General features: G+C 39.2%; 1 protein-coding gene across 1 annotated transcript in view; it reads left to right on the top strand.

Moving 5' to 3' along the window:
* The window catches only part of LOC126095109 (serine/threonine-protein phosphatase 6 regulatory ankyrin repeat subunit A-like), a 400,015-nt gene that overhangs the window by 104,208 nt on the left and 272,030 nt on the right, over positions 1–23,777 (top strand). The window contains exon 5 of the mRNA XM_049909822.1: positions 9,963–10,010. Coding sequence (XP_049765779.1) covers positions 9,963–10,010 — 48 coding nt within the window. The remainder of the gene's footprint in view (positions 1–9,962; positions 10,011–23,777) is intronic.

The following is a 23,777-nucleotide window of genomic DNA, read 5'->3' as shown; positions in this document are numbered from 1 at the left end:
GAAGTGAAATGTGGATGATAAATAGTTTCGATAAGAAGAGGATAGAAGCTTTTGGAATGTAGTGCTACAGAAGAATGCTGAAGATTGAATGGTTAGATTGCATAACTAATGAGGTGGTATTGAATAGAATTGGGGAGAAGAGAAATTTGTGGCAGAACTTGACTAGAAGAAGGGACCAGTTTGTAGGAGATATTCTGAAGCATCAAGTTATGACCAATTTAGTATTGGAGGGTAGCGTGGAGGGTAAAAATCATAGAGGGGGACCAAGAGATTAATACACAAGCAGATTCAGAAGGATGTACATTGCGATAGGTACTGGGAGATGAAGTAGCTTGCACAGGATAAAGTAGCATGGAGAGCTGCATCAAACCAGTCTCAGGACTGAAGACCACAACAACAACATGTTAATGGTAATTAGTTCAAACTGCAAAAAAAATTAATTTAAGGAGGCATATGGCAAAACAAGAGGGGAAGTAAAATTTTCCCAGCTTGCTTCGCCACACGCTCCGCATTATTTTTCTGTAACCGTCATGATGCAGCTGATTGTTGTTCTCCTGACACAACACACAAAACTGGGAAACATCACCTTTTTGATAAACATTGATACTGTGCCATGAACACTGATATTAAATGCAAAACTTGTGTGGCAAACATGTAAGATATGTGCTGCACCCCTGGCATCAGCACGACACTCCGTCCATGCCCCACGAAAGTTATGCCACAGTTCCCCGCTGTTACTTTGCGCTCGGCAGAGAGGCAACTATCGATAGTCAATGATACAATTCTATGCTTACATTCCCACACACAAACGTTTTTGAGTTCCAGTACAGAATTGTGAAAAACAAACAAAAAATGAAGCCCCTCTGGTGGTGGCAATGAGGAGGGTGGGGGGAGGGGAGGGGGTTGTGGAACATCCCATCCCGCATATAGTGCCACAGTCGACTCATTGCTGCAAAGCCATACCATGACATGCAAACAAATGTTAAGAAATGTAATATTATAGTACATACAAGGAAATCACAAATACTTGCAAACCTACCTACAGTGCATCCCGGTATAGAAAAGCATAATTACAAGATAAAGAAAAATACAAAAGTAAAATATAATATCATTTAGTTCCTGAAAAAGAAGGGTTAGATACATAAATGCTACATAATGATTTTGAATACACCGCTGACATCGTCTGAGCAAGATTTTTTTGCACATCATCACTTGTATTTTTTTTAAAAAAAAACCTTCATTATTCACAGCCCTGCACACCTAGAGCGTTCATTACACAGAAAAGCTGGTCTGTTGAAGCACTGCCAGCTTGCAGCCACAGGTTACATGCCCGCTGACACAGCAACACTGTACTCGGACAACCAGACATCGGATCCCTCTCCTCATCTTGCAGTAATCCCTCCATCATATCATCATTGGGTTGTCTGACTTGTGGCAGACTTTGACTGCATAGCCTTCCATGCTTTTGTCTTCTGCATTCCTCTTCATTCTTTGTTACCCTTCTTGTGGCATGCTGACATCGTCCATCATATGGAACCTTCTTGTGCCCTTCCCTCTCTTTCCTGGAACGAAACCTTCAATTGCCTCTATAGAAGGCAATATCTTTAGATTGAACACTGTGTGAAGAGGCATGGCACTGCACTTTGGCACACCTAAGACCTAATAACATGTTTTACATTTCCTCGAAGATATTTATTTTATGTATCAGACTCTTCAGAAAGATGTGTGCTACAAAATGAACATATCTTTGAAAAGTCCTATCTCAGATGCTCGCTGGAGAGGGGGGGGGGGGGGCATCACTGTCTGTAAATATCGTAAATCTGGGGCAATGCACAGAGAAATCTGCATTGTAGTAGGGACATTTAGTGATTTTGCTGTTTGCTCTTAGTTTACTGCTCTCATGTAAAATAAACACAGAATGGAATGGCCGGGAGCTATCAAGTGAATTAAAATGAGGTCACATAATTATGGAAGGCTAAAATGTATTATTAGTATTAATCACCTTGCAGAACAACAAAGTTCTTTGTGTCAGTTTGCTACAGAAATTTGGCTTTTATTAATCTTTTCCGCTGAGGCAGTCAATTTATTCGAAACAAAGTGTTTAAGTCCACACTATTGGCTAGTTTCAACTGTTTGCTGTGTTTAAAGTGCACGCTTTCATCTTCTAGTACATATGGCATTATGCCATAATTAAGAAACAAACATGAGATAATATAGTACTGGTACTCCAAGAAAATATACATCTCGAAAGCCACACTGGAAAGCTTAATATCAGGCCAAGGCCTATACTTCATTGGGAATCTGAACATACAAATGTGCACTTTAAGCCAAATTATGCATTTTCGTCTGGTTTACAAAATTCCGATGCTCTTGGAGTATCGTCTGATGTCTTATTTCTTTTATGACATTTTGTAAGATCTTTTATTGTTTTACACGTATGAACAGACAGGCTTCCTATGTCATCGTAGCTGTGCAAGCGCAGTGACACCTTTTATCTGGCACTCTCTGGCAACTGCTGGAACAAACCTGTTTCTAACAGGTCACAGGAAAATATTGCCAATGGTGGTTTGAAAAGCATTACTTTCAAAGTAAATTTCCTTTTACTCAAGATGAACTTTACAAGATAATGTATGATGAATTTCTTAAATCACAGAACATTTGACTCTGATTTAAAAATCAACTCTTTGATGACGAGACATTTAGAAGAATTTCGAGCACAGATGATCAGACATGTATATTTTTATTAAAAATTTTGCTCTCATTGTTATGTGATGTGTCTTAAAGTGTAACAAGCACAAAAAAGTTCAACATTACATGTGAAAGAGTAGCTTCTATTGCAGCTTATTAATCTAAGAGACCAATACTATATGTGAAAGATTTGCTTTTCTTGTATCAACACTATGTATATTCATTTACACCATTAACTTTTCATATTTGTGTGTTCGTTCTACTTAAGAGTGATGTTGCTATTGGCTGACTACATCACGTATCTTATGCTCTGATCATCCACTGTCGCCAGCTGGCGAGATCACGTGACATGAGCTTTACATAAGTGCATTGCAATCTGTATTTCAATCCTTCAGAAAGTAACATGTGGTGTTTAGTGGAATTTGAATTTAAACTTTCATAATATGAAAATATGCAGGGTACATGTTAGTGCACATCAAAGAACTTCACGAAACGCCCCCCCCCCCCCCCTCCCCACAAGTTTCGTTTTCACCATAACCATTCAAAGGATTGATACCTCTTACAGTTCCAATGGAAAGTGTATGCTCACTTAACATGGGAAAAGTGTATTTTCACCCAGGAGAAAATGTATTTTTAACCAGGAAAGACCAGGAATTGTTTTCCTTGTCCACGTATACACCCTGTGTATGCAAGGGTTATTGTTGCTACCAACCACTTTCATGTTTCACATAGAATCTAAATTATTCCTGCTGATTTGTAGCACTAAACAAACCACTAGTAAAGTCACTGCCTTGCACTTGGAGTTAGCCAGACTGTAAATGCACAGTGGCTCCATTGTTGGACATAGGTGAAGAGATGAAGTATGCTGAGCAATTGCACAAATAGCTATTATTCAGAGTGAACTGCCAGCTAAAGGTGGAGCCTCAGCAGAGTTCTGCCCACTGCCCACAGAGTTTTCTAAGTTAGTTGAAGGTTGAGTCATCACAAATATCATCAGCAAAGACCAATAATTTAACATCAACACCTATGCTCACACCTCAGTCAATTAATTACACTTTTTAGTGCATCCACCAATACCAAGTGAAACAAATTTGGGGAGTTTCAGTCTCTTGCTTTACACCCATCTGCACCATAACGCATTTAGATTTCCTGTTTTTGATGTTCAGTTTACTTTTAGTTTCCTCACGTTTACAAGACACTTGTGCAACTGGTCTTACAATTTGGGGACAAGATGTGGACTCTGAGAAGTAGATGGAGAGAAAAATAATCACCTATGGAAGAAAAGAGCTAGGAGAAAATTTTGGGCCATTTTATGAGTATGAATGCTTCAAAAGAAGAAAAGGCATAGAAATGGATGCACTATACAATGAGCTATATTTAGCAGCATGAATGAGGAGTAGTGTAGTGGCAGCCGCCAAGCTGAGAGGACGTGCAGCAGCAGCACTTGTCTGATAAACAGTTTTTTTTTTTTTTTTTTTTTCCCTCCCGTGTGCTTCTGCAAAGAAGTGAGCTATATGTGTGTATCTTCCACTATAGGCTGGTGGTTAGAAAATTAATTGCAGTTTTTGTTTTTGCATAAGTCTTGTGAATATCCTTGTGTAGGGTGGCTTCCTAGTGCATGCCACAAAGGTTTAATTTTGTGCTAGTAGACTGAATACAGTGTAAATCAGTGCATTATAGTTTGAATATTTTTCTCTTGGAGTAACTTTTTGGTAAAGAGGACTTCTAATAACATGCATCTGTAAATACATCAACTTCATGAGAGACATTTATTTCTGTTTAATAGCTTGCAGTCTCAAAGTACAGTGAGGAATCTGCAAATCAACTTTTAGTGTTACTTTATTCTCCTTTGGTTTATTTTGTATACATTTCAAACTCAGTAGTGCCATTTGAGACCTTATATCTATTTTATGCACAGTGCAATATGGCTAGGGACTGTGCTTGTGAGCGGACACAAGCAGAGCTGGCTGCTGTCCGTAAACAGGTGGAAGCTACATTGGCTACTGTCGACAAGCTTATAGCTAATTCTCAAAGTTGCAGTGATGTTGGGGCACCAGTGATGAGACCTGCAACACCTTTGGTGCCACTGGAATCCCCTGGTGACCCGGACACTGCTGCAGCTTCTGATACACATCTGAACAGTCCATCCTCACTCCAGAGTGTGTGGCAGACAGTGGTGGGTTTGCATGTCACTGGGTCATGTGACTGGTTCCCTATGTCTTAGAAACAGGTACAAGGTGCTACCCAGTGTTGATGATAACTCTGAGCCAGCACAGTATGCCTCTCCTGTTGGGCCAGTGGTTGACTTTCCTGCCCTGTCTGGACAAGTATGGGGGGTGGATATGCTTGCCATTGGGAGCTCCAATGTTAGGCGGATGACGGATCCCTCTGTAGATAGCAGGCAAGGCAGGAAAAAATCTCAGTGTGCATTCAGTATGTTTGCCAGGAGGTCTCATCCCTGATGTGCAGGAGGCCCTGCCGGTGGCTATCGAATGCACTGGGTGCAACCAGCTGCGTGTAGTACCACATATTGGTGTGAATGATGCCTGTCGCTTGGGTTCTGAGGCCATCCTTGGCTCCTTTCGGCGGCTGGCTGATTTGGCAAAGGTAACTAGCGACACACACGAGGTGCAGGCTAAGCTGTCTATTTATAGCTTCTTACCCAAGGTTGATCATGGTCCTCTGGCTTGTAGGAGAGTGAAAGGTCTAAAGCAGAGGCTCTGACAACTACGAGACAGTATCGGATGCGAATTTCTTGACCTCCACTATCAGGTAAAGGACTGTAGGGTGCACTACATGCAGGAAGCGGCTACTAGGGTAGCAGTGTATGTGTGGCAGGCACATGGGGTATTTTTAGGTTTGAGAACCCCTCCTGTGGGATCAAAGATGATGTGCCTGTTAAATCATCCACAGCGACCTCAGACAATCTTGGTCCTCGCAGATTAGAGATAGAAAAGATTAACATGATTTTAATAAACTGCAGGAGTGCCCAAAGAAAGGTTCCAGAATTAGTATTGCGTACTGAACATTATAATGTACAGATAGTATTGGGAACAGGAAGCTGGTTGAAACCAGATGTCAATGACAACAAAATACTAAGTTCAGATTGGAATGTTTATCGTAAGGATAGGTTAGTCACCAGTTGTGGCAGTGTGTTTATTGCAGTAAAAAATCCAATAAAATCTAGTGAGGTTATCATGAACTTCAAATGTGAATTAATCTGGGTGAAATTGAGTATCAAATAATGGTAAAAAATAGTGATCAGGTGCTTTTATAGAGCACTTCAGATGGTACTTGCAGAATATCATTAGTAATTTTCCTGCTTATGCCACTGTAATGGGGGCTGACTTCAACTTACCAGGTATAGATTGTGTGTGTTATGCCATCAAAACTGATGCCAGAGACAGGGATTTGTGTGGCATTGTTCTTGATGTCTTGTCTGAAAATTACCTTGAGCAGATAGTCAGAGAACCAACCCATGAGGGTAATGTCTTAGGCCACCTGGCAACAAACAGACCTGAACTTACCAAATCAGTTAACATAGAGGAAGGCATCAGTGATCATAAGGTTGTGACAGCATCTATGATTATGGGTCCTACAATTAATGTTAAGAAAGGTAGGAAAATATGTTTGCTCAGCAAGGGTGACAGGATACAAATTTCAGAATATCTCAGCAATCAGCATCAAATATTCGGTGATGAGGATGAAGATGTGGAGAACAAATGGAAAAAATTCAAAGGCAGCATTCAATAAGCCCTAGACAAATATTTTCTGAGTAAGGTTTTAAGGGATGAGAAAGATCCACCATGGTTTAATAGCCATGTTAGAAAAGTGCTGCATAAACAAAAAGCACTTCATCTCAGATTCAAGAGAAGTAAAAACCTAGCTTGCAAACTAAAGCTGAATGAAGCAAAAGTGAGCATAAGGAAACCAATGAGAGAAGTGTTAAATGATTTTGAAAATCAGACATTGTCAACCAACCTGAGTGAAAACCCTAAAAGATTTTGGTCATACATAAAATCAGTAAGTGGGTCAAAATCATCTATTCATTCTCTCAGGGACCACATCAGCACCAAACCAGAAGATAACAGAGAGAAGGCTGAAATACTGAATTTGGTCATCCAAAGCTGTTTCACCATGGAAGATAGTAACTCTGTCCCTCGTTTCAATCATCATATGAACATCGAAATGGCAGATATTGAGATTACCAATCACAGAATTGAAATGCAGCTACAGTCTCTTTGTAATGCAAAAGGTATCAGGACCAGATGAGATGCCTATAAGATTCTATAAAGATTATGCGAAAGAACTTGCTGTCCTTCTAGCAGTAATTTATTGTAGATTGCTTGAGCCATGAAAGGTACCTACAACTGGAAAAAGTGCAGGTCATTCCCATTTTTAAGAGAGGCCATAAGACAGATCCACACAATTATAGACCTATATCGTTGATGTCAATCTGTTGTAGGATTATAGAACATGTTTTATGTTCAGAATTATGATGCTTTTGGAAAATGAACATTTCCTCTATAAAAATCAACATGCATTCTTCAAACAGAGATCTTGTAAAATTCATCTCACTCTGTTCCTCCATGAGATCCACAGCGCAGTGGACAATGGCGCTCAGGTTGATGCCATGTTCCTTGATTTCAGTAAGGTGTTTGACTCTGTCCCACATTGCCATTTAATGAAAAAAAAAAAATGGGCTTACGGAGTATTGGAGCAGATTTGTGATTGGATGCAAGACTTTCTTGCAGATAGAACTTGACACTTTGCTCTTAATGGAACAAAATCAACAGATGTAAAGGTAATTTCCAGAGTACCACAGGGAAATGTGATAGTACCATTGTTGTTTACAATATGTATAAATGATGTAGTAGAAGGCATTGGATGTTATTTGCAGATGATGCAGCTGTCTGTGCCAAAGTAGCAATGCCAGAAGATAGTAAGAATTTGCAGAACAACCTGCAGACAATTGATGATTGGTGCAGGCTCTGACAGTTGACCCAGAATGTAAATAAATGCAACATATTGTGCATGCATAGGAAAAGAAATCCACTACTGTACAGCTACACTATTGGTGACAAACAGCTAGAGATAGTGTCTGCCATAAAATGTCTAGGCATAACTATCCTGCGTGACCTTAAGTGGAATGACCACATAAAACAGATAGTGGGAAAAGCAGACACCAGACTCAGATTCATCAGAAGAATCTTAAGGAAATGTAACTCATCCATGAAAGAAGTGGCTTATAAGATGCTTGTTTGCCCAATTCTTGAGTATTGTTCAGTTATTTCTGATACCTATCAGGTAGCACTGATAGAGGAAATAGAGAAGATCCAACGAAGAGTGGCATGTTTTGTCACAGGATCGTTTAGCTGGTGAGAGAATGTTATGGAGATGCTAAACAAACTCCACTTGCAGATGTCATAAGAGAGGCGTTGTGCATCACGGAGAGATTTACTGTTGAAATTTCGGAATGGCACTTATCAGGAGGAGTCAGACAACATATTACTTCCCCCCACATACATCTCATGTATTGACCACAGGGAGAAAATTCGAGGTATTAGAGCCAGTAAAGAGGCTTACCAACAGCCATTCTTCCCACGCATTATTTGTGAGTGGAACAGGGTTGGAGGGATCAGATAGCGGTACTGAAAGAACCCTCCACCACACATCATTATGTGGCTTGCAGAATAGGATGTAGATGTAGAGAATTGAATGGTTGGAACAATTACTGAGAATGGATAAAAAAAAAAGAGTGCTAGAAGGGAAGCCACGTGGAAGAGATGCTTTGGTTGGCCAAAGTTGAGGTGACAGGATGGAGACAGTAAATATGTGGTCATCTTGGGATATCATGAGAACAAAGTCAGAACAGGGAAACAGCGAAGGAAGCTATAAAGAATGCTTGATATGACCATCTAGGTGAGGTAATTTAATTTTTCTTTGTATATAGAGTGCGAACATGATTTTCTATGACCTGCTGTCAGGCAAGCAACTTTTATACATGCTATACATTAATTCATACATTAATTTTACATTGTACTGTCTGTAGGTCATTGTTCTATCATAGATCCCAGAGATCCTTAGAGAATCCTTAGAGATGTGAAATTAGTCAAAATAAGAATTAATCCAGAAATCCAGTAGTAGTGAACTGCATATGGCATTACTAAATAATTGTCAGTAAGTATGGGTAGCTTATATTGCTCATGAAAGGCAGAGTTTTCATGTCTCATGTTGCCACTGAGTAAATTACATACACTCTGATACAGAAAAAATGGGCCTAAAATGGAACTAAGGTGAAAATGAGACACAAAGCAATTGTAATAATCCAGTTACCTTTGAAGCAGCCTCTGCAAAGTATGCAGTTATCTACTTTGTTCAATATCCTTATTGCTCACTTCTGAATAAATATTTGCCTCTGTGGCTGTGGTCACTCACACATGCCACTTCACACAGAGGCAAGGGTGTCCATACATGGGACCAAGAAGTGCACACAGCCTCCCCTCCCCCAGCTCTCAGGGGATGAAAAAAATATAGTGTAGTCAGGTGTTGGTATTACATAGGTTTTTTACAGTGTGGGAACTGGGACTTTATCACTACTTCGAGTCACCACTTGCCTTCCAAAATATTAAAAATGCTCCATACCCTCAGTTCAGTTCAGTCCCCCCCTCCCACGAGCTATCATATGGGTGCCCTTGCACTGATGTAATTGGTATGAATCTTGGTGGTGGAAGAATTTTTTGTCACCATATATGGCAGATAAGGGGACAAGATATAATGGTTTAAAGTTCATGATCACCAGAACTTGTGCCAGTGTGCTGGATTAAATTCCAAACTTCTGTGCAGTGACTCATAGAGTGAGGGCAAGTGGCACTGTTGATGGTGATCCACCCTTCACAAGAGAATGTTAAGTTGTTATGTTCAGTGGTCCCCACATTGCTATTCAAGAGTATCAGCCACTGTGTGAGCAGTGGGTTTCACCCTGTCCCTCTCATCATCACAAAACATGGTGATAACACCATACTATACACACCTGCACTACAGTCACCTACATTCAGCAGATACACTTAAGACAGAACTTCCACACACAGTAAGAAAAGGGACGGTTGTGAATGAAGAGGAAAACTTTTTCTGATTAGCTAGGTGAACCTACCCCTCAGGGTCCAAGCCAACAATACCATATGACTGTTTCATTCTTTCCTAACTAAGTATTTTATTCACTATTATGACCATAGAATACTTTCTTCAGTTGACTTGCTGTTCTTTTCTTTCAGAGAGATGATGTCAGCTGGTTCAGTTTAAAAGATGGCTGGGTGAACAAGGTAAGCATGACAAAATTTTCAGTAATTGTTTTATACTTTTCAAAGAATGACCAACTTCAACCTATAGAGGACATAAAGATTATAGAATATGTATATATCATCTGCATTATTGATTTTATCAAAAACCAAACAGAAACCACTGATATTTTGTTTCTTGTATCAAAAATAAAACTATCTCTAGAAAAATAAAAGATCTAATTAGATAATTTTCTGGCCACTGCTCAACTCCAGGACACAAAATATTCAGTTCTGCAGATAATCACACATTTGGGGCCTTCTCATCCTCTTGTCTGAGTGACCTACCCTTCCTTTTTAAACTTCCCCAAACTGTGCCCTCTCTTCCCGACAAACCATTAGTTCTGAAGGATAGAATTCTGCCACTAATTTTTATATGTGCCTACTGCAATACTGAAATTTCAGCTCCTGGAGATAAGTACCATCCAGCAATTCTATTTCATAATTTAAAAATTTTCTTGAGCAACTTTTCCGTTTGATGCTTCAAAGAATGTTTCTCTTCTACACTCAGTCTTAGGAATTTAGAATTGTTGAATTCACTGACTTTTTGACCATCTTGGGACAATAAAATTTCACTTTTATAAGGGTTCTGTGTCAGAAATTGCATCCATAATATTTTGTTGCAGTGATAATAATAATAGGGTTGCAGTTAAACATCTGTCTGTTCTCCAGATGCTGTGTTCTGAAGTTACTGACAGCTTAATTAGCTAGATCTTTTGCATTAATTTGTTATGTAGTTAGTTAGATAGTGCACTATTGTGTGAAGATATAGAGTTTTTGACTGTCCTGTGATGTTCAAAGTGCCATCAGGGAAATGTCTCATGAAAGGGACAGATTTAAAAAATACAATTCAGGTGCTCAAAAGATCAAGAAAAAGCTACAACACGAACAATTTTGGAAATCATAGAAAGGCTTTTTTGAAAAATTTCTTTGACGAACAACTTCAGACAGTGAGACTGAAGAGTGCTTAAAGGATGATGGCATTAACAATAGCTTCTCATCATGTAGTGCTTTAGATACAAGTGAACATGAAGCATTGGAATATGAACCTCCTGCTATCCCACATTCAGGTAGACCTAATAGTAGAAATTGTGAAGTAATCACAAATTTTGACCTAGGCACTTGGCCTAATACATTAACATCCGCCATGATAAATGAAATTGTACAGAAAATCCCAACTAAAACTGTAAATTTTGAGTATCCCGTAAATGAGAACAGAAGAAAATTTCAACTCATTTTTAGACAAGAACTTTACCAAGGGGTCGTAAATGGCTTGTGTATTGGAAATCTACCAACAAAGTTTTTGTTTTTGTCGTAAACTTCTTGGATCTCCTTCAAACAAGCAATCAAGTGATGGATTGATGGACTCTGTGATTGGGTTCCTTTAGGAATTCACCTTCAAGGATATGAACAATCATTTAATGACATAAACTGTACAAAGAAGGATAGAGTTGTGATATGTATTTGAAATGAAATAGTGGTATTGATCCAATTGACCTTGAATTACTGGAAAAAGAGAGCAAGCATTGGCATCATGTACCTAGCTCAACATAATATGGCCTTAAGGGGGTCAAAATACTGGTAATTTTCTTTGTTTGATCTGAATGCTATCAGCATTTAACCCTGATTTGCAGGAACATTTAAGGCAGGTAAAAACTCAAGAAATTCATGACTATTATCTTGGGAAAAGCATTCAAAATGAACTCATAAATTTGTTTGCCAACAATGTCAATAACAGCATTCTTAATTATGTAAAAGAAAGTAAATATTTTTGTCATAATTGATTTTACTACTGATAGAAGCCACAATGAACAAATGCATTGACTGTTAAGTTTGTGAATTTATCAGAAGACACAGTGACTGTTGGAGAACACTTCCTTGACTTTCTGAACATCACTTCAACAACAGGAGAAAGTTTGCCTGAAACTTTTTTGGAAACTGGGTCAAATAGGACTCAATATACATGATTGCAGACGCCAGAGTTACAATAATGGCACAAATATGAAAGATTTACCAAAGTGATGTTAAAGCCAGAATCCTAAAGTGCAATCCAAGAGCACTTTATATGCCTTGTGCCAGCTACAGTTTTAATCTTGTGTTATCAGATTTGGCAAAATCTCTAGCAAAAGCATTTGCATTTTTTGGTGTAATTCAAAGAATATACATTGTTTTCAGTGCATCCCCTCAGATGGGAAATCTTATTGATCAGGGTATCAACTCTAACAGTGAAGAAGCTTTCAGATACTCAAGTAGGATGGAGAGTGTCAAAGCTATAAGGTACCAGATATGAGAAGTCAGAGATGCGCTTCTTGAGGTGAGCAACAGCACTATTGAATCAAAAACAAAGAGCGAAGCACACTCACTCTCTGTGAATGAATTAGAAAGCTTTGAGTCTATTGTAGGTATTGTCATATGGTGTGACATTGTTTTGCCATTAACAAAGCAAGTAAGGCACTTCAAGCAGAAAAAATGGGCATTTATTTATTTATTTACATCCTGAATCTTTGAGGTACATATACTATACCTTAGATGTTGGACAAAATGACATTACATTAATATACTGTTACATTGATTGTATACATTACATTTATAAATTGTTACATTGTTATATTGCTATATTGTTACATTACATTTTTATATTGTTACAACCGAAATTAACTTATTTTTCAAGATACTGTGTTACTGAGTAAAAACAGTTTTCCAAGAGATATGAAGTTACAGATTTTTTAAAGCTATGGATTTTGTTTATGGCCTTTAGGTTACTTGGCAGCTAATTAAACAAATGTGAACCTGACTGATATACACCTTTCTTGCACCGTGTTGTATAACAATGATGTCTGTGTATGTCACTATTTGCCCTTGTGTGGTGTTCATGTACTGATTTATTTTGAATAAATACATTTCCATTTTTTAGCACGCGTTTTTTAGGAACATTACAACTTCTAGTATATAGATACATGGTAGGGGTAGAACTCCCAGTTCTTTAAAGAATGGTTTGCATGATTTTCGGCTGTTAACATTTTCATTATCCTCACAATCTTTTTTTTGCTTCCAGAATGTGGTTATGCTTTGAGGAGAATTTCCCCAGAATATGATGACATATCTCAATAGGGAATGTATGCAACTGTAATACACTGCTCTAACTCTTTCAGGACTTGTGTTGTTCCATATAATCCTCATTGCATAAGTCATTTTCAATAGTTTAGAATTTAATGATGTGATGTGGGAATTCCATTTAAGATTGTCTTGTAAATAGATGCCAAGAAATTTTGTTTCAGTGACACTGTTAATTCTTTGGCTTTCCATGGACATGTTTAGTTTTAATGGGTTTTTATTTTGTTGTGTATGGAAGTGTAAGACGACTGTTTTTTGAGGGTTTATCAGTAATTTATTCCTCATAAACCACTCTGTGACATTTTCACTTGTGACTTTAGCATTTAAACTTAGAGCCATTTCATTTTCACATTCAATTAATATGCTTGTGTCATCTGCAAATAGCACTGGTGTGGAGTGTTGAACATGTAGGGGGAAGTCGTTTATGAAAATTAAGAAGAGAAAGGGACCTAAAATTGAGCCTTGTGGTACACCGTGGGTTAATGTGGAAGGTTTTGATTGATAAGCTTGGAGTTCGTTTTTTCCCATGTGTTTTACCTCTGTAATCTGAGAGCGATTTTCTAGGTAGGATTTCAGCCACTCGTGTGGCAGGCCTCTTACACCATACCACTCTAACTTTCTTAGGAGAATTTCATGGTCTATTAGATCAAGTGCTTTTGTTAAATCCAGGAAAATCCCCGAAACATTTTTGTGATTATCCACTGAATTTAAAATACAATTTATGAGGCTAAAAGTCGCTGTTTCAGTACTGCACTGAGGCCTGAAGCCATGCTGACATCCTGAAATCATATTTTTTTGTTAAAGAAATCAGTTAGTTGTAGCAGAACTAGTTTTTCAATGATTTTTGAAAAACCTGATAGGAGTGACACAGACCTATAGTTGACCATCTGCTGCCGATCGCCCTTTTTGTGAAGGGGTACAACTTTTGCAATTTTTAACTGTTGTGGGAAAATACCACTTGATAGTGAAGAATGGCATATATCTAGCAGTGGTGCGAGTATCTGTTCAGCTGATTTTTTGTAATATAGTCTGGCACATCATCAACTTCAGCTGAATATTTATTTTTTAATGACTTTATGCTGTTTAACAGTTCTTCCCTACTTATTGGTCGAAGGCACGTTGATGTATTTGTTACACTACTTCCAGAAATTTCCTGTAATATTTTGTTTGATGTTTTTCCCATTTGTTCCTTCACTAACTCACAAGCAATATTGGTCTAGTAAGTATTGAAGTGGTTAGCAATTAATTTTGGATCAGTGATCTTGCTGCCCGCCTGTGACAATACAATATTTTTCTGTGTTTCCACCATTACAGTAAGTCTCTGTACCGTATTCCACATTGTCTTAGCTTTGTTTGATGATTCCATAACAAGTTTGCAATTTTCCCTTAATTTTGCTTCCCTTATTACGCAACTCAGAGTTAACTTGTATTTTTTGAAGTAGTGAGCAAATTCAGGGCTGCTATCTGTTTTTGATAGTGCAAAAAGTTCTCTTTTTCTTCTACATGATACTTTGATCCCTGATGTAATCCAAGTTTTGGGTTTGCTGGGGCCTTTACAAATTATTTTCCTTTTCGGAAATGCAATTTCGAAACAATGTCTGTAAATTTCCATGAAATTATCCAGCTTTTCATTTGTGTTGTAGATTTTATTCCACAAGTGGGTACTTAGCATGTGTTTGAAGTGCTCAATATTTTGCATGCTGAATTTTCTCTTGTAGATAACACTCCCATTCCTAGACAAATCAACACTTCTGCATACGGCAAGTATATGTGCATTGTGGTCACTGTAGCTGGTATTAAAGTTTTCTGAGGTATGCATGTCAGTATTTACAAAGATCTGATCAATAAGTGTAGCACTAGTTTTTGTTATGTGTGTAGGGGAGTTTATTTTAGTGCACAGGTTATAGGCATGAAAGTAGAAACTAAATCCCTTGAAAGTCTAATGAAGTTTATTGAGAATTTCTGTGAAGAATGTGTTGTTGAGGCACAGATAGCAGCAAAAGAGATAGCTGAAAGTATACAGATTGAAATAAAATTTGGAGAAAAGAGAATTGGCAAGAAGGTGAAGTAATTTGATTATGAAGGTGACAACATGGTTTGTGTAGGTGAAAATTCAGAGGAGACAAACAAAATAGATTTTTTTCTGTCTTGTTGTTGACACAGTGTTAAAAAGTTTGAAAGAAAGGTTTGGCCAACTGGCTAAGTATTCCAAAATATTCACTTTTTGTTTTCTCCGGAAAGTTTAAAATACATATGGGATGAAGAACTGAAAATGCTATGTAAAAACCTTGAGAAAGTTCTAAATGTAACCACAGATTGTGAATGTTCAAAACACATTGCTGCATCAGACCTTCTGACAGAAATTAAAGTGTTCAGAGGAAAGGAGCATGAGGATGTAAAAACTCCTGTGCTAGTACTGGAAACCCATTTCCCACCGAGCGAGGTGACTCAGTGGTTAGACACTGGACTCGTATTCGGGAGGGCGATGGTTCAATCCCGCGTCTGGCCATCCTGATTTAGGTTTTCCGTGATTTCTCTAAATCGCTCCAGGCAAATGCTGGGCTGGTTCCTTTGAAAGGGCACGGCCGACTTCCTTCCCATCCTTCCCTAATCCGATGAGACCGATGACCTTGCTGTCTGGTCTCCTTCCCCAAACAACCCAACCCAACCCAACCCCCATTTCCCATTATTTGTGTTGCTTACAGAATTTTGCTAACTGTGCAAGTGACTGTCATCTCCACTGATGGGAGATTTTCATGTTTAAAGCTTATCAAGAATTACTTCAGAAGCAGCACCTCACAAGAACACCTGTCTTCTTTTGCTATGCTGTCAATGGAACATGATATGCTTTCATAATTGAATTTTGAAAATATTATTACTGATTTTACTTGTCAAAAAGTGAGGAAAAGATGTTTTATGTGAAGTGTGTAAAGCAGAAAACCCTTAGTATTTATAACCTACAACTCATTTTATTTTTTGTAAGTATAAAGCAAAGTCATGTGATGAAAACATTTAAGTGTATATCCTGGACAAAACTTGCAGACATATTTGATTTTGAATTTCATTGAATTGGAAGGATTCCCATTGCTAAGTTGGATTTTAGTATTAACATTTTAGTAATTACCATACCTATTAAGATTCCTTCTCTGATGAATTATTTTTCTATCATAACAGTAGGTCTGCTATAGCAACAGTCTTTTGGTGTATTGGTAGTATGTCAGTAACAAAATTAGACTTCTTTTGGACATGATGAAGGTGAAGAACCTGTGTTGGAGGAGGGTCGGAGTGGGGGATGTGGGAGACCCCTGCGCAGATGTTTTGCATGTGGCTCCTTGCCAGCTAAGGGTGGCCCTGTCTCCTGGATGCATGCTGTGGCACTTGAAGAAGCTCACATTACTCTGAAACCATCAGCTGTTCCTGAATTTTGTCATGCTCGACTCATTCCTTTTGCTCTGTGATTGGCTGTTAAGGATGAACTAGACAGTTTTCATGGTCTGGACATCACTGAACCAATTTATTTGAGCCTGTAGGCTATGCCTCTGATTTTTATGCATAAGTGTATGGGAGTACTTCATTTGTGCAGAGTTTTTAAGTCCATAATTAGTGCCCAGTCAATTGTAAATTGCTGTCCTATTCCTAATCCTGAAGAAATACTCATGACCTGCCAACATTTTTGTCAACAGTGCAAATATGTTTCACAAAATTCTTAACACAAAGCCATATTGGGTTCTTTTATTGTACTACTGGTTTCAGTTACAAACCACCATCTGGTATGAAACTCAAACAAATACATGTTACATACTATGAAAATGGAAACATAGGACTGCAGCTGTTGATACATTCATGAACAAGCTGGTTTCTAATATCCTATTATGTTAATATATAAGAAACTATCAGCCTCGATTGTGGTAATGAAACCAACCTTTTCCTAGGTTTCAGCCCAAATAATTGAGCCTTCTTCAGAAGATATACCTGAATCTATAATTTGTCTAAGAGGGCATGATCTATAAATAAAACTAAAACAGCCTGAATAATACATAAGTACTAAGTCAACACCAAGACTTCTTAACTTAGGCTCTGGTGAGCATCTCGTCTCAGTGGATGCCATGCGGTGGGCCTCGTGAGCTCATGTGAAACTAAGTAGGACTAGATAGTGCGCTGCAAATCAACATGGTGGGGAACATTGTGCATGTCTAACTGAGACCATGACTGTCAAAGATATAAGACCAAAGCAGTTGTATCTTAAAACAAATAACTTATAGAAAGGTTGAAAATCTTAAAGATAAAGCCTCTGCACCAGCTTATGACTAAAATGTAACAAACTATGCATGGATTTATATAAATCTGAACACACTACCCCAACTTGCACTGTTAGAATATATCGGCCCTTTCACAATGAATGCTGCATAATGCACCCATCGTTATTAATTAAAGATGACATAGGATATAAAACAGCAAAACTGTAATATGTAAACAGCTTAATGCAATAATCTTGGTTAACCTGTGCACAGATGGTCGAATAGGTGTTTTTATCAGTTGATGTAGATATAATTCTTATTGCTAACACCTATTGATTGAAGAATATTATCAAGGTTAATTTTTTATCTTATTACTAAAAATAACGCGTGAGTGAACGAACAATGCCACTTCAACACCATGTAGTAGCAAATGACCAGCATAGGTCAAATTATGTTTTATGTGTAAAAAATATAGTAATTGCGTGAACAGATGTGCAAGCCCTTTCATTTCCCTAATAATTTAACAACCAACACAGGTCAATTTCACTACGTGCTTCAAAAGAGAATTATCACCTCTTAAATTAAGGGCTATTGTTAAATAGACACGATACGATAAAACGTGCTTGACATGAAAAAACACATAGGAAAATTTTATGGGCACTTGACATGGGAAAACGGCATGTTCTTCACAGGGAAGAATTAAAAAAGAATAAAAGATAGCTACTAATATGCCCATGTGCGTGCCATAAATGGACAAGAATGAAGTCTCTGGATTGCAACTAAAAATAAATGTAAAGGGAAGTAAATCCCAAAAGGTCGAGACAGACCAGCTAAACTCATCTTGTCACCTGAGGCTCCATTTCACTGCTCGTGGGCTAGTAACCACTTATATTAATATGAATATTGTGTACGGGATAGATGCGGGCGCCTGTGCCATTTGGATCCGGTGTTCGGTGAAGGAGGAACCATGTGTACCACATTATGTAAGCCCCATATATGGAAAGACCCCCTGATGGGAATCATATACCAAAATGTCACATGCTCAAATGCACTCATGCTAGCCACTACCTTAAGGGATGTCTAAAATAAAGTACATCAAACACCGACCATCTGTGTCACACCGCCACCAAAATACTGCTCGGCTCCTGCCAACCAACCATTATCTGGTCATGATATTCTAAATAAGGGCATAAAACATTCAAAAAACTTCTTGTTTTTTAACTGAAGTTGATCATTAAGGAGGTTATCCTTATCAAATTGCAGATGTTTAAAAATCTCCATTTGTCCTAGGATGTCTAATCTAGTACCTTTAATCTCATGATGAAGTAGCTGGTTAGGGGATTATGCACATGTGGCATTTGAATCAGGTGATTGGCGAAGGAGGAACCTCGTGTGCCATCACTACTTTTGGTTGGAATGTGCTCCTTATATCTAGTAGCAATGGTTCTGCCTGTTTGACCTATATAATAGTTCGGGCAATCCCCACAGGTAATTTTAAAAATCCCAGAGCGAAATAGTTTGTCATGTGATGCTTTCAGTGTATGGACCAAAGTTTTTTTCAGATTATTATTGGTTGGAAATGCTACCTTAAACCCATGATTCTTAAGCATTCAGCCTAATCTGTAAGAAACCCTGCCTATGAAGGGAATAGATGAAATGGCAGCAGGTTCACTTTCTCCCCAATCATCTAAAGTGGATTATGTGTTATTTCATTTATTTAGTTTCTTGTTGTACATTTGCCTCACCAAGTCAGCCTTGTAACCATTATTTCTAGCAGTTTCCTCAAGCATTACTAATTAAGATTCTAAAGCATCTGGAGACGGGGGAATTGTCAGGGCACAATGTATACTGGAATGGAAAAACGCTAACTTATGAGCTTGCAGACGGGCAGAATCAGCCGGTATGATATTATCAGAGTATGTACTTTTACGAAAAATGCTAAACGCAATGTGGCTATCTACTATAGTGAGGGTAAGATCTAAATAATTTAAAGATCTGTTAGAGGATTCATTTTCAAGTGTAAAATTAATCTTCTCACAGAGCTCGTTAAATGTTAGGAAAACCTTGTCTATGTTGTTTTGATTACCACCAATAAGAAGAAGTATATCATCTAAGTATCTTGCGTAAAAGGTTATATTATCCATGATGTCCACGTTACTGGCAAAAAAAACACATTCTAAATAATTTAGAACAATTTCAGACAGAATGCCAGCCAGCAAGCTTCCCATTGCTGGTCCACATGGTTGGGAATATATTTCTCCGTTAAATATGAAATAATTATGTTGGTTTATAGTTTGAACCTGATTGACATATTTTCATCAGTGAGTGTACCAATAGCACAGAACAGTCTGTCTTTTATGCCTCCAAGATGGTGACAGCTGCTGAATGCAGTTAATTCAGATAGAAAAGGAAACTTTGCCCATTATATAGTCGGCCTGGAAGTTTGATGTTTTCCTCTATGGCAGCAAATTCCATCTCATCACTCCATAAGGTAATTTTTACCACCTGTTTGCAACTTTCTGCCAGGTCCACACATCAATGGCAACATAGGGCTTTGTTTTTGAGTGTGTGTCACTATGAGATTCATTACAGATCGACTGCACAGCATACTAATGCGGATGCATTGTCTTGCTTGCCCATGGGATGTGACCTGGCCTTCAATAAAGCCAAAGATCTCTGTTTCCAGATTGATGATCACTTGTAGCACACAGTGGATAGACTTCCGATGCTTGGGCATTGCATGATGCAGGCAACTCAGCAAGAGCCCGTGCTCTGTCATATGGTTCATTTTGTGTGCAGTAGTTGGTCCAACTGGCTGCCCAGCAAAGAGTCTGGTCCTTTCAATAACTATTTTCTCCTCCGTCATCAGCTGGCAGTGTTCGATGGCACCCTCCTCCTTAGCATTGAGTTGGATGACAACTGCGTCTTTGTCCTTTTGGTCCTGTGGGCTCACAGCCTCACTCTCTTACACTACGGCCACTGGGATATGGCTTGCATGAGGATCCTTGCACGGTGTTTTGTCCACTGGTGTGACATTGATTGGGTCGTTAAAAAGATCGCCCATGGGTGTCGACAGTGTGCCAAGCAGCAGGCAGAATTACCACAAACTTTCATTCCCTGGCAAACACCAAATCAGTCTTGGAGTCATGTCTGCATTGATTTTGTGGGCTGTGATTTTATGAGGTTGGTGGTGGTCCACGTGCTCTCCAGATATCCACATGTCATGCACATGTGGTCCACCACAGTAGAAACAACAATGTGGGCTCTCACCTGGGTTTTCCCAGTCAAAAGGTTCCCTTGGAGGATCATCTCTGACAATGGTCCACAGTTAGTTTTGGAATTGTTTAGTGATTTCTGTAGTCTCAATGGTATTACTCACCCCATTTCCACTTCCATTTCCACTTTGGTGGAGCATGTGGTGCGCACCTTTAAGTTGCAGTTAGAAGAGTGCTTGGTGGATTCATCTGCAAACTCAGCATTGCCTTTGTTTCTCAGTGCCTACAAGACTGAAGACCAGTGGAGATACTCTACAACTGACCTCCTCTGGCACTGCTGCACCTACTGTGCCCTGTGCCATGGCCTGAGGTGCAGTCATGCCCTTTGTGATACACCCCGGGTGACTATGTCTGGGCGAGCATCTTTGGTCGGCAGCCTGGATGGGCACCAGAGATGGGGTGAGTGACACACAGTTGGTGAATGTTCACATTGGCCACCAGTGGGGGCCAGTGGAGGGGGGGGGGGTCACTCTACCATCATCATATCCAACTGTACCTCCAGTAGGGCACTGGTCAACAACGACAGGGTGTATACGACCCGGGCCAACCGGGAGATCCGGGAAAAACCCGGGAATTTTTTCATCCGGGAGAAAACCGGGTAAAACCCGGGAATTGTTTAGAATTCCGGGAATTTTTCATTGTTTTACTTTTCAGTTAAATTTTTGTGATTTTGACTGATAAGAACCAATACTGTAACAAAGGATACTACTGTATCTCGCTATTGCAGAATAATACTGCAGCAACAAAACATGAAAAAGAGGAAAAAAACGAAAATAAAACTTACGTTGCAAAGGAAATGCGCCATATACAACAACAAAACACAGTGCTCACACAAGCTTCTGCCAACAGCAAAGTGTGTCAAAGACCTTAGGAAGACTATGCAATGCTTCATAACAACAAATTGCCTCCGATGAGCGTGACGTGACAACTGTTTAAATTAGATTCGTTTGAGCAGTTACAGGCGGGCTCTTGCGCATGCGTAGTTGAGTCGCGTATGAGTAGTACCTTCTTTCGCTTCTGGTTACAGGAAGTATGGCTGGGCGCCACTACTTAATATTGTCCCGGTTCGGAAATATAGTAAATCTGGGGCTGATGCCCAGAGCAGTCTGAGTTGTGGTGGGGAGATGGGCCATCACCACATGACCTGTATTTACATTCAGTGATTTTGTTGATTCCTCTTTGTTTATTGCTTTCACGTTAAATGATAACAAATGGATTTTTACGTCCGGGAGTTATGAGATTAATTACGGAAGGCTAAAATATGTTATTAGTTTTAGATTTTATTTCCACTTTCCTGGCCGGCCAGTGTGGCCACGCGGTTAAAGGCGCTTCAGTCTGGAACCGCGCGACTGCTACGGTCGCAGGTTCGAATCCTGCCTCGGGCATGGATGTGTGTGATGTCCTTAGGTTAGTTAGGTTTAAGTAGTTCTAAGTTCTAGGGGACTGATGACCTCAGATGTTAAGTCCCATAGTGCTCAGAGCCATTTGAACCATTTTGAACCACTTTCCTGACAGTCAAGCATTAATCGCCTTGGAGAACAATGAAGTTATTTTTGTCGGTTTTCTAAAGGGTTTTGGCTTTCATTAATCTTTTCTGCTGAGGCAGTCAATTTATTTGAAACGAAATGTTTAATTTCGCACTATTGGCTAGTTTCAACTGTTCACTGCATTTCAAGTGCACGTATGGCATTATGCCATTATAAAGAACCAAACATGAGATAATACGGTACTGGTACTCCAAGAAAATTTACATATGATTCTGGACATACGAATGTGCATTTTAAGTCAAATTCTGCATTTTAGTATGGTTCACGAAATTCCGGTGCTCTTGAAGTATCCTCCGATGTCTTGTTTCTTTTATGACATAATGTAAGATCTTTTAATGTTTTACACGTACGAACATATGGGCTTCCTACGTCATCATAGCTGCGTAAGCGTGGTGATGCCTGTTATCTGGTGCTATCTTCCCACTGTTGAAACGAACCTATTTCTAATAGGTCACAGGAAAATATTGCGAATGGTGGTTTGAAAAGCTTTACATTCAAACCAAATTTCCTTTTACGCAAGATGAACTGTGTGCGAGAATGTACGATGAATTTCTTAAATCACAAAGTGTTTGACTCTCATTTACAAATCAACTCTTTGAGGACGACCATTTAGAAGAATTTTGAGCCCAGAAGATCAGACATTTACGTCATTATTAAAAATTTAGTGGCACATTTGTGTGATGTATCATAAAGTGTACCCACACAAAAAAGATTAACATTATATGTGGAAGCTTAGCTTCTCTTCCAGCTTTAATTTAAACCATTAATTTTTCGTATTTGTGTGTTTGCGCTACTTAAGTGATCTTGCTGCTATTGGCTGACTACATCACATGTCCTATGCTGTCATCAGCTGACGAGATCACATGACATGAGCTATGACTGGTTTACAAAAGTGCATCTCGGTTTCAATGTTTTCGGAAAGTGACATGCGGTGTTTGGTGGAATTCAAATTTGTACCTTTGAAATATGGAAATATGCAGCGTACATGTTGCTGCACATTGAAGATCTTTAAGAACGTGTTTTTCCCTGCCGAGTTTCGTTTTCTAAAGTGCCGGGAAATTCTACGTCCGTATATAAAACCATAAACATACAAAGGATTGATGAGTTTTACAGTGCCGAGCAAGAGTATACTGTCACTTAGCACAGAAAAAGTATATTTTCACCTGGGAGAAAGTGTTTTTTTAACTGGGAAATCCGGGAATTTTCTTTCCTTGTCCACGTATACACCCTGAATGACCACAGCTGGTGGGGACCTCTTTTGCAAGCAACACCCCACTACACAGGCTGGGAGCCACAGAGGAGCCCCCATTTAATGTGCTGTCAGGCATTGGTGCAGCTGCGAGTCGTGCCCGACCCTCAGTTGATGTCTGACAGCAGTTGCCCGGACATCGCCATTCCACAGGAGCTCCAGGTGACCCCTCTCCCCATCATTGCCAATGGTGCGGCTACAGCACTGCCACTCCGTCCAGGGTCATTCCTGTTCCTGACTCGCCATATGTGGACCACTTCTGGGCCTGTGCCCCACCAGATTGATGCTCAAGCCCCTTGATGGTGACACTTCTTCAGATGTTGATGAGC

The sequence above is a fragment of the Schistocerca cancellata genome, chromosome 1, assembly GCF_023864275.1.
Source record: "Schistocerca cancellata isolate TAMUIC-IGC-003103 chromosome 1, iqSchCanc2.1, whole genome shotgun sequence".
NCBI classification, from domain to species: Eukaryota; Metazoa; Arthropoda; class Insecta; order Orthoptera; family Acrididae; genus Schistocerca; species Schistocerca cancellata.
This window is presented reverse-complemented; position numbering and strand designations above follow the sequence as displayed.